Below are 14,264 nucleotides of genomic sequence, written 5' to 3'. Positions count from 1 at the left end.
CAGATTTTTTAAGTGCATTTTGACTGATTGACACACACACACACACACACACACACACAGAGCATCTGTTTATGTTTGTGCCATTTCTGTCTGCTATCTGTGTGTCGCTTCTGAATGCTAGTGATGTCAGTCACAGTTAGCCTTGTCTGTGTCTCCACATTTGCCCCTCCTGTGCCCTGCTCTGCCTCCTCTGCCCCCCTTCTGTCCCTCCAGTGACTGGTGGGTTACTCAGAGTTGGTGCCGAGCCTCATGTGTCACCATAACTTCCATCACCCGTTGCCTCTCTGCCACATCACACTCTCTAGCAACCGTGTGCTGCCCTGCAGTCATACAATCACATACACATACATGCACGCATGCACACTCGCTCTCACACACAAGCGCACCCAGCAAGTCCCCTCATTCTCTCCTCTTAACATATGTGACATGTCCCCTGCCGACATGCCATTGGATTAGGAAGCTTTGATTGACAGGCGTTCTCTTGTAGTGACAGTCACTGCTGCTGGGCGCACAGGCGGACACGGGTGTGGAGTGGAAGTAAAGGGAGGGAGAGAGTGAACAGATGATCGTCGCTAAGGTACATCTGTCACTTCACTTAGCTCTCTCTGCTTTTCCCTCCCTCCCTCTTATCCCGATTAAGCCTCAGTTTTCCCCATCTCCTCCACACCTCCCCTCTGCGCTCCTCTGTATGTGAGGCCTTTAATTTGATGACACAAAGTATTAATCCACAAGCAGCTGTGACCCTGCTAGCTGTCGGACTCCGGCTAAAATGAACCTTTTCTGCCGTCAAGTTGGTGGGAAAGAGTAGCAGGTGTGAGATGTGTTTTGACAGTAGGCATGTGTGTAAACGCACATACTTGCTCGAGTATTAAATTAAAAGGATGGGAGATTGTATGAAGGCAGCAGTGAAAAGATGTCATATTTGAGCCAGTGAACATGCAAGTTCACCTGTAGATTGAGACTGAGAATAGAATGGCAAATATATTTCCTAAAGCCACTGGTTGACATTAGGAAAGTTAAGACATTAATATTAATTCTGCTGATTTTTTGGATCGTTTTCTTGTCTAATCAATGGATTTTTTGAATCCATAAAATGCTTTGCCTAATATTGTAATTTTTTTCTGTCTGACCAACTTTACAAAACCCAGAAATGCATAATCAAACTAGACAGTTATAATAATAATAATGATAATAATAATAATGGTAATATTAATTACTGTAATTATAATAATAATAATAATAATGATAATAAGGAGTCATTTATTCAAAGTAATTTAATGTTATTACATATAAAGCACTGGCATTCAATGCGTCTTTCATAAGCTATTTCACATATCTAGTTGAGAGGATTAGCTGTGATTTAATTCTGTCAGATTTGATTTGAAATCTTCTTCGAGGGGTACACATTTAGCTTATAGCTATTAGCAGCTGGTATGTTCTTGAGTGTGCCAGACCATATTTGTTGAATGTGAAGTGGGCTACTTTTAATGCGATTTACACTGTGATCAAATGGTAGTTTATCGTTCTTATATGGGTATCCCCTGCAGTAAAGCTCAAGTAGATGGAACTGTTTTGTCAAAACTGTTTTTGATGAAAGGGTGGAAGAAACACATCGCATGTCAGTCTCTCACATCAATAGTGTGTGTGTGTGTGTGTGTGTGTGTGTGTGTGTGTGTGTGTGTGTGTGTGTGTGTGTGTGTGTGTGTGTGTGTGTGTGTGTGTGTGTGTGTGTGTGTGTGTGTGTGTGTGTGTGTGTGTGTGTGTGTGTGTGTGTGTGTGTGTCACATATCATCATATGATGTGATACTTTTGTACGTTGGTGCTTATACATAACATAATTTGTAAATCCTATAAAATAGTGTGAGTTTACAACAGAAATACAATTTTAATCACATGCTTATCTGTGCACTTGGGTCTGATCTGAAGTTGGTTGCCCCATTAACATCCCAGACCTTATGCTGTGTTATTAATTTTGGATAGAATAAGAGCACTCAAGAGTTCAGAGATGTTCTGAAAGTGTGTAAATTCCAGGAATGAACAGAGCTTGTTCTTGCTGAGCAGCCAGTATATTTGTATAAAAAACAAGTGCATCATGCTAGAATATTATCTCATGTAACTTACTTACTACATCCCACATGCTTTATGTTATTGTTTCACTGTTTGTCAAGATCATTTTTTGGCCTATGTACCTTTTGTTTTTCAACCTTCTTGCAACAGCACAGCTAGTCCAAACCCTTTTCTGGTATAGCAATCTATACAAGTATATTTAATGATTTTTTTAATGGTGTATCAACCAGACCAAAAATGTGTACACATCTGCTGTGATTCTGTGTGTTGCCATGAGTGTATCTGTTTGTGTATCACTGATATACTGGGTGGTTAATGTATGTGTTGATAACAGTATTCCTCTAAAGAAAAGATGAGACAGACAAAGAGACGGATAGAGAGAGGACGGTCTTTGGCTGACTGCCCTCCCTCGTGGGCTGGTGGGAGGATGAAGGAGCATCCAGCAGACAGTCTGTCTTTTCTTGTCAGAGTTTGGCCAGCACTTGGCTACCTGTCACTTGTGGCCCATCCGACATGCAAACACACACTTCTCACATCACCCTTCCTTTCAGATCAGTCTCTGTATCCCTCCAATGACCCAACACAGGCAGAAACTGAGAGGCGTAGAGATACACATCATCAACACGGACAGCAGCCAGCTGTCAAAGAAAACAGCAAGGCCCCATACTGCCCCATGCCAGTTTGGCAGTCATGCTAAGAAATGATTAATTTGAAGTTTTTGACAGTTAAATTACAGGATGCGCAGAAAAAGTTTACGGTTTATGTAATTGTTTAGGCTTTATGGATTTGATTTGAAGTGGTGTTAAATTGTATTTCTTTAAACATGTTGCCATCACACAGGAAACAACTGGAAGGATTGCTAATGATCACAGTCCGTTACACTGAATCTACGAAAATACTTTTTATGGACGGAGATTTTATCCACTCCTCAGTGTTTTGTGTGTTGCAACTATTATGTGGATTCTGTTATATGTGATTACTTAACTTCGATTACCAAAACACTCTGCCCTCTGTCACATCCCTGCTCTCTCTCTCCCTCTCACACAAACGGCTCCTACGATATGTCAGTGCTTTAGTCATTTATATGTACTGCATTAATTGTATACCTGCCTTTTAACTTAGCCTCATACTTTATTCTGTTGTACTTGGTTTAGGGAGCGCTTGGTTCTCTGTGTTTATACTATACTGAGAAACGCAGAGAGAGTCATGGCTTCATCAGCATTGTGTTGACTTATTTGAGAATGGTTTGAATGTAGTGCAATTTTTGTTAGGTACTTTTAACAAGCAATAGAACATATAATGACTGTGGGACATAGTACTCTTTTTTTAATATTTTGAAACCACTCAAAACCGGTTTATGAATTATTTGTCTTTAACACCAAAACTTCCTTGTGACATTTGCACCCCCAAAAAACCCAATGTCTTGCTTGACCGTTACCACTTATTTTTGCTTTTCTGTCATATTTTTTTTTTAAAATCATTTCACAACATGATAATTTAAGCAAATACTGTTTTCTATATCACATAAACAAATGTTCATAGATTTTTCTGTAGCTGAAAATCTGACTGTTTTGTGCAATAGAAGGTTTTCTCCTTGTGTAAAATATACATTGATTATTGATATAATATGTAATTTCTGAATGGTCAAAATGACCACAATGGATATCCTAAAATTCTGGTTCAGTGTTCACCATCAGTGTGGAATACTTGGCAACCATGAAATGTTTTAGCGAGTTTGTATTTACCTTTTTAATTTAACTTGTGGCTTTTCCAGAGAGCTGTGTCGTTCCCTGGACTGTGGTGTTCAACTTCATTGCTTTGATGAAGATTGTTAAAGAAATAACATCACAGTCAGTGTAGCTGCCTGGAGGAGAGAAATGCCAATTATGATGAAATTTAACTTTCATCATAATTCAAAAAATCTTGCTGCATTTATTCTTGCTTCTCAATGCCATTAGCTGTTTTTTGTGTGGGAGCTGCACATGGGCGCAGCACATCTGAGGGTGCTGCTGACTGGTAATGGTTGTGGCACTTTGTGTGTGAGTGAGATTTGGGTTAGGTGGGGGTAGGCCTTGCGGTCTCAGCACTGATGGTGGCATAGTGGTGGCATTTGTCAGCTTGCTTCTTCCGCTTGGGCTCCAGATTGACGTCTTTTTTTCCCTGGTCCTGTTCTGTGGCAGGGTAAAGGTTCCCCGCTGAAAAGGTCAGACACTTACTACTGTTTGCTTAACAGCATGTAACAGTTCCTCTGAGGGGGGACCAGCACATAACAGGCATGGCCACAGGACACACTCCTATGCTCATCACTTTTACTTTTTACACATGTATGGAGAGTTTAGCGTTTATGCTTATGTGTTGTAGGATAAGGAACATCTGCTGGTTATGAAAAAACATGACATGCATACAAATAAAAAAAAACTATTTGTCGGTCCATCTTAACAAAAATAACCAAATATTAAGAGCACAAGGATAATCAATTCATTTTCATGTTTCTAGTTTGCGGAAATCACTACTTCAATTCAGCTGAACATTAAACAGTTTGTTATTTTCAACTGTAGAAACAAAGCAATCCAACTACAATTCTAACAAAAATATTAAACATATATAAAAAGAAAATAAGTTGCACCCACATTAACAGAGCACTTTGCTGTTTGCATTTTGACTGTTGCCTTCGTGAGTTGTTTTCACTCTTTTATCCATGTTTTCTTAATAAGATTTATTATATTGCATTAACCACGGGAACTCTCTCTGTCTCTGTGTTTGTGTGTGTGTGCTTGCTTTCATGAACGTGTGTATGTGTGCAGACCCTGGCAATTAACCGTGGCGAGAGTCTGAAGATTTTGACGGTCAAGGTGAACATTCCTGAAAGGGTGAAGAGTGACTTCACGAGGTGGTGCATCAACAACAGGTCAGAAACACAATAATACTTTATGTAACTTTATATTGTATAACAATAATGGAGCCTGTCTTCCATTTATAGAAGTGCTCCCTACAATACGTAGGAAGAGATTAAACATTTTAGTTGGATCTCTCCCTAAGTGGTTAATTTTACAGCAGTGAGTTAGTTCTTCATTGATGTTTAAAAACTGAATTTTAAATTGCCTTTTAACATCACTGGTATGAAGGCTCCTCACTATTATAAAATCCAGTCATTGGGTTAATAATTTTTTTTTTTTTAGCAGAGATTTTACCTTGGAAATAATTGAGTTGAATTAAAAAAAGAAGATAAAGAATTTGTAATAGATTTTTATGCTTTCCCCCCAAAAAGTAGAGTTTAAAGAAGCATGGCTTTGAAAGAAAAATAATTTTCTTTAAAGTGGTGTTTCATTGGTCTATATTGCTTCATCATTTATGTATCACAATTTAGGTTGTAGAACAATTCAATAGAATGTTATATTGTTTGAGGTTAACAAGCAAGTTACGAAAACTGTACAAGTTCACAGCATGTCTATTTTTATAGTTTGTTTTTATCACTGAAAATCAAAACAATCCTCATTCTCTTAACTATTTTGGTACAGGTGGAGGCCAAGAACATTTGCGAGAGAAGAGCTTTGTGTTATCATCAAGAATGCAGTGGAGGACTCTTACAAAAGGCTTATTATTCCTTTTCTCACCAGAAGTTACAGGTATTTTGTATTTGTGTTTGCTTTAAGGCTTTTCTTTACTTGATGACCACTTGTTCATTGACACTCTCACTATATGCTTCTCTTTGCCCCGTGCTTTCATTTGTGACTCCTTTTGCTGGAATTTTTGCTTTCCCTGTCTTGTTATTTGCCCCTATTTTTATTACTCCTTTTTTTGTCCTCTCTGTAGGAATAAGCTGACAGTTGCAGCAGAGAAAGAATCCATTGCCTTGTTTGTGCGGAACCTCCGCCAGCGCCTGTTGGTGTGTCCAGTCAGGGGTTGTGCCATCCTGGGGGTGGACCCTGGCTATAGACATGGCTGTAAGCTGGCAGTCCTCTCCCCAACTGGTAAGTAAACTCACACTCACACTAGTGTACTGGATCAAAAAACATCAGCTGAATAGTTTGAAATATAATATAATGTATAATATAATATATACATGGTTGTTTTTACTTTACTACACTCATATTAAGAGACCTTGTTCTCCGTAGTGCATAAAATCTGCGTTGTGCAGCTGTTTGAGCGGCAGCTTAATTCATTTACACTCACAGCTAATTCAAATGTATTGTGTACAACTAAAGGAGTAATCAAAGTACAGCTATTAGGCTGCAAATATGTCACAGTTACTTGAGTGGAAGCTTCATTTATGCAATAAAACTTTAAATGAGTAGTAGAATCACCAATATCTATGAACAAGCAGAATCATTGTAATTTATCAACAGTATTTTCCCTGATTATTGTCACATATTCAAGGTTTATTCAAGGTCAACTGAAGCCTATAAATTCATGGCTAATGTGCTATATTTTCTCTCTGTCTCACATCTCATATCTGACCCGTGTACATGCTTTGTTCGCTACATTATTTAAGATTCAAGCGAGTGGAGAAGCATTAACACACATTACAGGGACTGTCTTTACCACTATGGTTTGTGTGTGCACATCAGAGACTAGATACCAGCTGGCATGATGGTACTGGTGGACCGACTATGTTTGTCTTTTTAATGTGTGTCTTCTGTGCTGTACTGTATGTCTCAGCATGCCTCGCAGTATGTGTGGCCGCACACTGTGCAAGGGTGGGTCCCACCCTCTGGGTAACTGATTGTGTGGCCACAAGTCACGCTGACACTCTTACAACAGACGGACACCAGCGTACTATGGTTTGGTGGGTCTTGGCTCACTTGACTTCCTGTCAGAGTTTTCCAGTCACGTTTCCATTTACTACACCTCTCCTCTGAGGTAGCAGAGACCTGACAGGCAATGGATTCCTGTGGAGGATTAGGCATTGCAGATGGGGAATTCATAAATTATTAAATAAATTTTAGCATTCTTACTTCATAGGATATACAGTGCAGTGGAGAGACACTAGCTTCATAATGCATAGTTGACTATATTGAGCTCCATCTTGTCATGTCTCAATTGTTTTCTCCTTCCGTTTATCTTCATCTTTCTGCTCTCAGGCCAGATACTCCATACTGATGTTGTCTACCCACAAGTAAACAGGCACAGAGAAGCAGACAAACTGTGCCACCTCATGATCAAATACAGGTACTGCTGGTTTGGTTGCAGTTCACTGAATGCCAATAACCAATGATCAGGGAGAGTGAATTTAACTAACCTAATAATTACATCATCTTTCTCCCTGCTTTCTACTAGCTGTACCAGGGTTGTCATTGGCAATGGGACAGCGTGTCGTGAAACTGAGTCATTCTTTGCTGACCTCATCTCCAGGCGCCGCTTTCACCCTCTGGATGTGTCATATTGGTAAGTTCTTTCAGTAAGTGCAGGCTGTAACAGGGGCTGGTTTATTTTGTTTCATGGCATAGTCTGATTTATTGCATCATGTGTTGTAATTAACTCATATTCCAGAATACTTCATATGTTAGTCAGTAAAAAACCCCCAATAAGATTGTCGTCACTTTTAAATATCAAAAACATCATTACACATTTTCACTGAAAAGATTTTTGAGAACCATTTGAAAAGAGTTCTGCCATTGTCAAACACATGTAGATTGGTGCCTACACAACATTGGGGCAGACATTGGGATGAATAGTGATGCCGGTCAGATCAGGAATGATGGTGAGAAACTGAATAAGAAAAAATCGTATTTGTATAAATGAAATCAGATTGTTGAGAGTTTGGGAAAAAGTGTGTGAACAAAGGGGGTCAGGAATGTGAATAGCTTAAGAACAGAAGATAAAAATATGTGGGAGTGAAACAGCGAGACACAGATCGAGAGAAGACAAACTGTAATGTGTCCCCCAAGCGAATATTGGCTATTACAGCCATCTGGACTTTGTTCCACTTGAAGGTTGGTGGTGCGTGTTTGTGCCTGTGAATAGGACAGTCTACACTTCAGAATACAACAGCACAGAACCTCTGTCCAAGCATAATAACCACTGGCTGCTCCGCTATGTCTCCCACTCTCTCTGCTGAGTTCCATGTGTGTTTGTTGACATGAGGTTAGCAGTGGGACCACAGTCTAGAATGATACAGAGCTTTGCTTGGATGTGTGTATATTTAAGAGATTTCTCATTTTTTTTTAGTTCATGCACACATGCACTCAGATTTTGCTTAATAGCCCAGGTGTTTTCTTAACAGTTCAATTTCTGTCTATTTGCAAAAATCTATCCAAAATAGGTTTTTATTAAGTTAACATCCACTTAATTATACTCAGAGAGGCTTTTTTCCCAGTTGAGTCTATTTGAGTACCTTCTTGGTACCATCTTGATATAATGTCTCTCTTGTTCCTTCTTTTGATGCAGAGGTTGGTATTGATACATTTCACAACATGTCAGAATGTTGGACTTTTGACAGTTTGATGTGGTGTCGCTGGCTGAATGTCCTTTGTCACCTAATATGATTAACTGTACTTTAAAAGCAAGCCATAGAAATATGTTTTTTGTTATCCAGGGGATATTTTACTGGAGTCATCTGGTCTCACTTTGATTTCTATGATTGTGGCTGATGAACTTACAGAAACCTAGATGTTTAAGCCGAGTCTGTGAGTGCTTGCATTAAATGATTTTCTCTTGTTTGTGGCATTCTTCATATTCCTGTCCCCTTTACTGTTATCTTCTTCCTTCCTTTCCTCTTTTTTTCCATTATCACTCCTCTTCTTAAATAAAAGTCCAATGGATTAAAGGTGCTTTTGAAATGCCCCACAAAGTCCAATGCTCTGGGGGTCCCCCTTATATAGTGTGTCTTTGAAATACAAGACGCTGAAATATGGGCCCACTTTGCATTTAAGTGTTGCACACACTATGTACCACATGTGATACCTTGGTCGGGTTGACCCCAGATGAAAATGTTCAGGCCCACTGGAGAGCAATAGGACAAACCAAATGTGTTACACAAATCACATCTTCTCAATATTCTATTAATGTATCCCTTAAAAATCACTTACTTGTGATTTTATAGTGATTTTATAGTGATCTTGAATGTCTCAACAAAGCATAGCTTCAGTTTTCTTTATTAGTTTAGTTTTAGTTTATTTGGCAGTAAGGGAGAAAAGGCCTTTATTTGTGGTGATCAGTCATTGATTCATTGTTTAAACTATTAAGATATACAGTGTTTGTAGCAATTACTTAATTAGTAAATTCAGTATCCCTTGATTTAAATTATTCATGTATGATTAAGTCATCAAAATAATGACAAACTCCTAATAAGATTTTAAAAGAACATCAGCATGAATTGGATTTGTGGTCCACTGATACAAAATAAAACTAAATGTACACGACAGGCATGAATTTCATTTGTCAGCTTGTCATATTTTATTGAAAATGGAATTTATGCATTGTGCAATTATTATATTTGAATGCACACTACTCCCTAGTTGTTGGAAAAAACTCATTATTAAATGATTGCAAATTAATTCGAATTTATACAGAGACCTTCTCGTTGTCTTTAACCCTTCATATGGTTGTCATTAATTGTACATACCACCCGCTTTTGAGGTAGTGATGAAGTACTTGAAACCAGTACATGACTGCGTTGTAGCTTAACTAGTAATGTTTGTTTATTTACTTCATTTTTGACAGCTATTTCGATGAAAGTTGGCCTGAAGTTGGTAAATTTTGACCAAAATCACCCTAGATGGATTAGAAAGGAAAACAGTGGAAAACAGTGGAACCCTCATGGAGGGGCAGTTGTTCATAACTGCGAGGGTCTTACTCCCCTGCTGACTGACCTGGAGCTGACCCTGACCTGCCATTAGGGAAACCTCATTACTACGGCAACAAATGTGATGGCAATGACATAGAATAGCTATGTAGCTTCAGAAACAGCAAGGGGTCTTAGTGCTTGCTGTGAATGTCCCTAATATAATTAATTGACCCAGTTTCTGGTACACTATGTGATATTGTGGGTTTCTTTACATATAAGCATTTGTTCTTGCATGAAGTTGCTTCAGACTGTTTTTGAAAATGAGAAAATATTTCAGATACCCAATGCGTTTAGGAAACAGTTTCACTCATGAGCAGCCACCTCGTGTGAAAAAGTCTGAGTCACAGAGTCCACCGACTTTTCACTGATTCCAGCGACTTTTCCCTTTTTCTTTTTTCTTTTTAGCTTCAGTTTCTTGTTTCTTTGACATCCTCAGCCAGTACTTGTTCATTTGGAAAGATGCATTTTATGTCACTGTTATTTTAGCAAGTGTAGTCTTTGATTTTCAGGATTTTTAAATTTGGGTAGCAGCCAGTAAAATTATGACACTACCACTGTTTAAAAAGTTTTCTTTTTGGCAGACCAGCTGCCAGTTTTTGTATAAATCTGTATATTCCTCTCCTCTGCTCTCTGACAGTGCATTAGTTCATTTAAAAGACCTCGGCCTCATTTGCGCCGTCTGCTTCCTGTCTCCCTGTGAACCTTCATTGTAGCACCACCCCCACCCTTATACACCCATTCTTCTCCACTTGCTTCTCTCTCTCTCTCTCTCTCTGTCCTTCTGCCTCAGTGCTCAGCTGGAATGACAACCAGAAATGAAAGCCTGTGGGACATCCTTGTGTGTGTGTGTGTGTGTGTGTGTGTGTGTGTGTGTGTGTGTGTGTGTGTGTGTGTGTGTGTGTGTGTGTGTGTGTGTGTGTGTGTGTGTGTGTGTGTGTGTGTGTGTGTGTGTGTGTGTGTGTGTGTGTGTGTGTGTGTGTGTGTGTGTGTGTGTGTGTGTGTATTGTAGTGCCTCAGTCCTGTATGAGTAGCCTCATCGCACTCTCTGAGTCACCTCTTTCATAATTTGTAATGTGTGGCCTTTTCTAAAGGCACCTACACATTTGTGTATCTTATGTATATATAAACATAGTATTAAAATAGTATTATGTACTGTAGATGAGACAATAGGTTTGATTATGTATAAAGGCTTGTCACTTTGTTGTTCAACCAAATCATTAAATGACATCTCACCCAATGCCCCCATTAACAAAAGTAGAAAGAAGTAAAACTACAGGAAAAAAAAAACAAAAGCGTCCATTGTAGAGTTCAAAGTGAAGGCCATATTTGGACAAAATGTACTGCGTTATGTATCGTGAAAGTAACAAATGCCATAAAATGATTTACATGGCAAAACTCCCCACCAGATTCAAATCTTCATCTGCCTGTTAGATTCATACCAAAGTAACCCTACATGATAAAGTCTGAGTAATGCCTCCATCACTGACCCGCATCCTGCTGTACATTATACAGCATGGGGTATTATTTAACTGACAAAGTTTTTCTGTGCTTGTGATGGCCCCCACTGAATTCACATCAGGTTGTCTGCCATACCGCTGTGTCTTAATAATTATTTTTATTTTTTACAGTGTGTTAACAGCAAGATGCACCTGTCATTTGTATGAAATGACTACTAATGATTTGTTTTTGCTGTGATTGTTTGATATTACAAAACTGTACATTGCTGCTTAATTGAACATTTTTTTGCGAAACAGTGGTGATGATACACATGTACTCTGGGATCAAAAATGACATCCAATTTCTTAACCACTTGCTCGGTCACTCCTGAAGGGTACTGAGATGACTGACCTGACTACTCTCTTTTTTATGAGCACACAAATGCATCCTTGAGGGCCTTCAAGTCACCAGCGTTACAGTATCTATTAGTTGTATTATGAGTTGATTTATTACAATGCATTTGTAGGAAATCATTGCAGTTTCTTTGTTAAATTACAGTAATTCCATAATTTGCTGTGTCACAAAGACATTACTTTATATACAATACTAACCAATTTAAAGGTGTTGTGCTGTCAAATTATTGCTAATAATAATAATTTGGGAACATTAGTGAAACCTTGAAACCACTTCCAGGACATACTCATTTTGGAACATTCCTCTCCCTCATCATCATCAATGTTGTACTCTTTCTTGAAGCAGTCGTCCTTCTCTCTTGACTGGTTCGTACTTAAAGCTGTCTGAGAAGAGTACAAGCCATTACAGCGGGAAACATACTCAAATAGCCAACAGTGTACATTTGCACTTGTACATTGACACACATACAAGCTCACAAGTCCTTGACTGTCTTGCCCTTTAGCCCACTCCTCTTGGGATGAGATCATTATTACTGGCTAGCTGATGGACCTGGAGGACAGTAGTGTAGACCGTATTCATGGCGGTGTGTAGTTGAGGGTGTGTGTATCCCCTGTCATGACCTGTGTCCAGGCACGCTTCCAGGGCCAGGCTGAGTGAGTGATGAACACACAGTGGCAGGACCAGTGATGACTGAGTGAAATCCAGGCACTTGGGCCTCACCCAAGGTCTGAAGGTTGCACAGAAGGAGGTGAAGAGGGACGGACAGATTTAGAGGCATGGGACGGCCTCAGCTTGAGTGTGCCCTCTTTACAAAAGGATGCGTAAAGTGGTTAAATTAAAGGCTTTCCTTCCTACTGTAGAAATATAAGAAGAAAGATAGTTGTTGTTATACCAGAGGGGACCAAATGTCAGAACATTTTACTAGATCCTCAAATATCTGAAGAAACAGGAGAGTTTAATCACTGTCATAAAGAAATGAGTGACATTGCAACAAGTGAGTTTAGAGGATTAAATGATGGGAACTTGCAGAAAAGAGACTCTGCTTCCGTAGTGATCACTTGATATCAGGTACAGAAGCTAACTCTTCTCACTTTAATACCTTGATTATTTTACATGTTTTATTGCATTTTCCAAGTGTTCTCTGTTGTAGGATGAAGGGAAATTTATCAGAAAGCTGAATATGTCTGGTCGCTGCAGGTCTGAGATATATCCTACCTCGCTGTTTCCATGCTCTTCAAAAGCACCATTATTAGGGTCAGATATGGTGAGTTTGTCAAGTTCTGCAACATATTGTTAAATTTCTCTTGATTTAAAGTACACAGTAAACTTGAAGCCAGTTTTACAGAAGCTTTTCCTGCCATCATGGCAGTGTATACAAACTCAGGTGATGTCCGAAGTTCTATTTTCCTCTAAATGGGAATGTAATTTACTCACTTGACATCATGTGCTATTGAAGAAAACCCGAAACTAGGAAAATGTTTATTAACCTTCTAAATCAAGTGACACGTTAGCTCATTTTCCCATAGAATTCCATTCAAATGGAATATTGTTTTGCAAACAGTGCAATCGCCCCTTTGGTGGCTTTCTTTTGGGTTGTCCTCACCTGGTAACTGTTCTTCTATACAGTCTTATTCTGTCTCATTAAGTGAAGTGAAGATACAAGAAAATAGCAGTATAAATAAATTCATTTTGTCTTACACAGGTGAATATCAACCAGTCATATCATCTACCTCTCCCCTCCTACTATGTCTCAGTGGTGTCAGCCTCTGACTTTTCCCTCCTTTATCCACTGTACAATCTTTCCCAAGAGTTCTTTTGTTCCCTGTGATAGTCCTGCATGTGACAATCATGTGATAAGTCCGTGACACCCCTTGTTTATATTTGTGTATTATATATTTAGAGATTTTTGGGGTAAGAGTGTAGCCTTGTCTGCACAGTGGTGTGCATATGTTTGTGCCTAACACAAGCGCGGGCCTTTCCAGCTACCCGATTGACACGAGTGTCTGTGAGGCTTTGCTCTTTTTAGATGTGCCTCACAGTGGCAGTTGAAGTTTTTGTGTGTGTGTGTGCATGCCCGCCTGCCTGCCTTCTAGCATCTTGCTAGAGACTGACGGCCCCTGACACCTGCCACTTGGACGCTTTTCTCTGTGAAAAATGTCATCATCTTTAGACCCGACATGCATGTGTGTGTGTGAGTGTCTGTGAGAGAAAGAGAGAGATGGTGCATTCCTCAATTTGTCTCCCTGAGGTCACGCTTTGCAGCTGACTGAACAATGGACCCAAGCTGTTTGAGCAGCCAGGACAGATAACTTGTGCGTGTGTGTTATGGTCCAGCAATATGAAACAGCTCCTTCTAAAACAGTTTAATGAGTCCAGTAATCTCTCTCACACATACACTTTGAGTTGTGGTGTGACACTAGTTTTCAGTATTGGTGTTAGTGTGTGTGTCATCAGTGTTATCAGTGCTAAGGTTTACAATTTAAAATCAAGCCAAATGACATGGAGGAAGTCAGTCAGTATTAATTGACTAGTAGAATTTTTTTGCAGGTTAACTCTAGAT

At 39.3% G+C, this 14,264-nt stretch overlaps 1 protein-coding gene across 2 annotated transcripts in view; it reads left to right on the top strand.

Annotated features, from left to right (window-relative positions):
- srbd1 (S1 RNA binding domain 1) overlaps positions 1 to 14,264 on the top strand; it is a 41,844-nt gene that overhangs the window by 4,334 nt on the left and 23,246 nt on the right. For both annotated transcript variants that reach the window (XM_044046170.1, XM_044046169.1), the window contains exons 10-14: positions 4,872 to 4,975; positions 5,586 to 5,693; positions 5,881 to 6,038; positions 7,149 to 7,236; positions 7,345 to 7,452. In XM_044046170.1, coding sequence (XP_043902105.1) covers positions 4,872 to 4,975; positions 5,586 to 5,693; positions 5,881 to 6,038; positions 7,149 to 7,236; positions 7,345 to 7,452 — 566 coding nt within the window. The remainder of the gene's footprint in view (positions 1 to 4,871; positions 4,976 to 5,585; positions 5,694 to 5,880; positions 6,039 to 7,148; positions 7,237 to 7,344; positions 7,453 to 14,264) is intronic.

This window comes from Solea senegalensis, linkage group LG15, assembly GCF_019176455.1.
Source record: "Solea senegalensis isolate Sse05_10M linkage group LG15, IFAPA_SoseM_1, whole genome shotgun sequence".
NCBI classification, from domain to species: Eukaryota; Metazoa; Chordata; class Actinopteri; order Pleuronectiformes; family Soleidae; genus Solea; species Solea senegalensis.
This window is presented reverse-complemented; position numbering and strand designations above follow the sequence as displayed.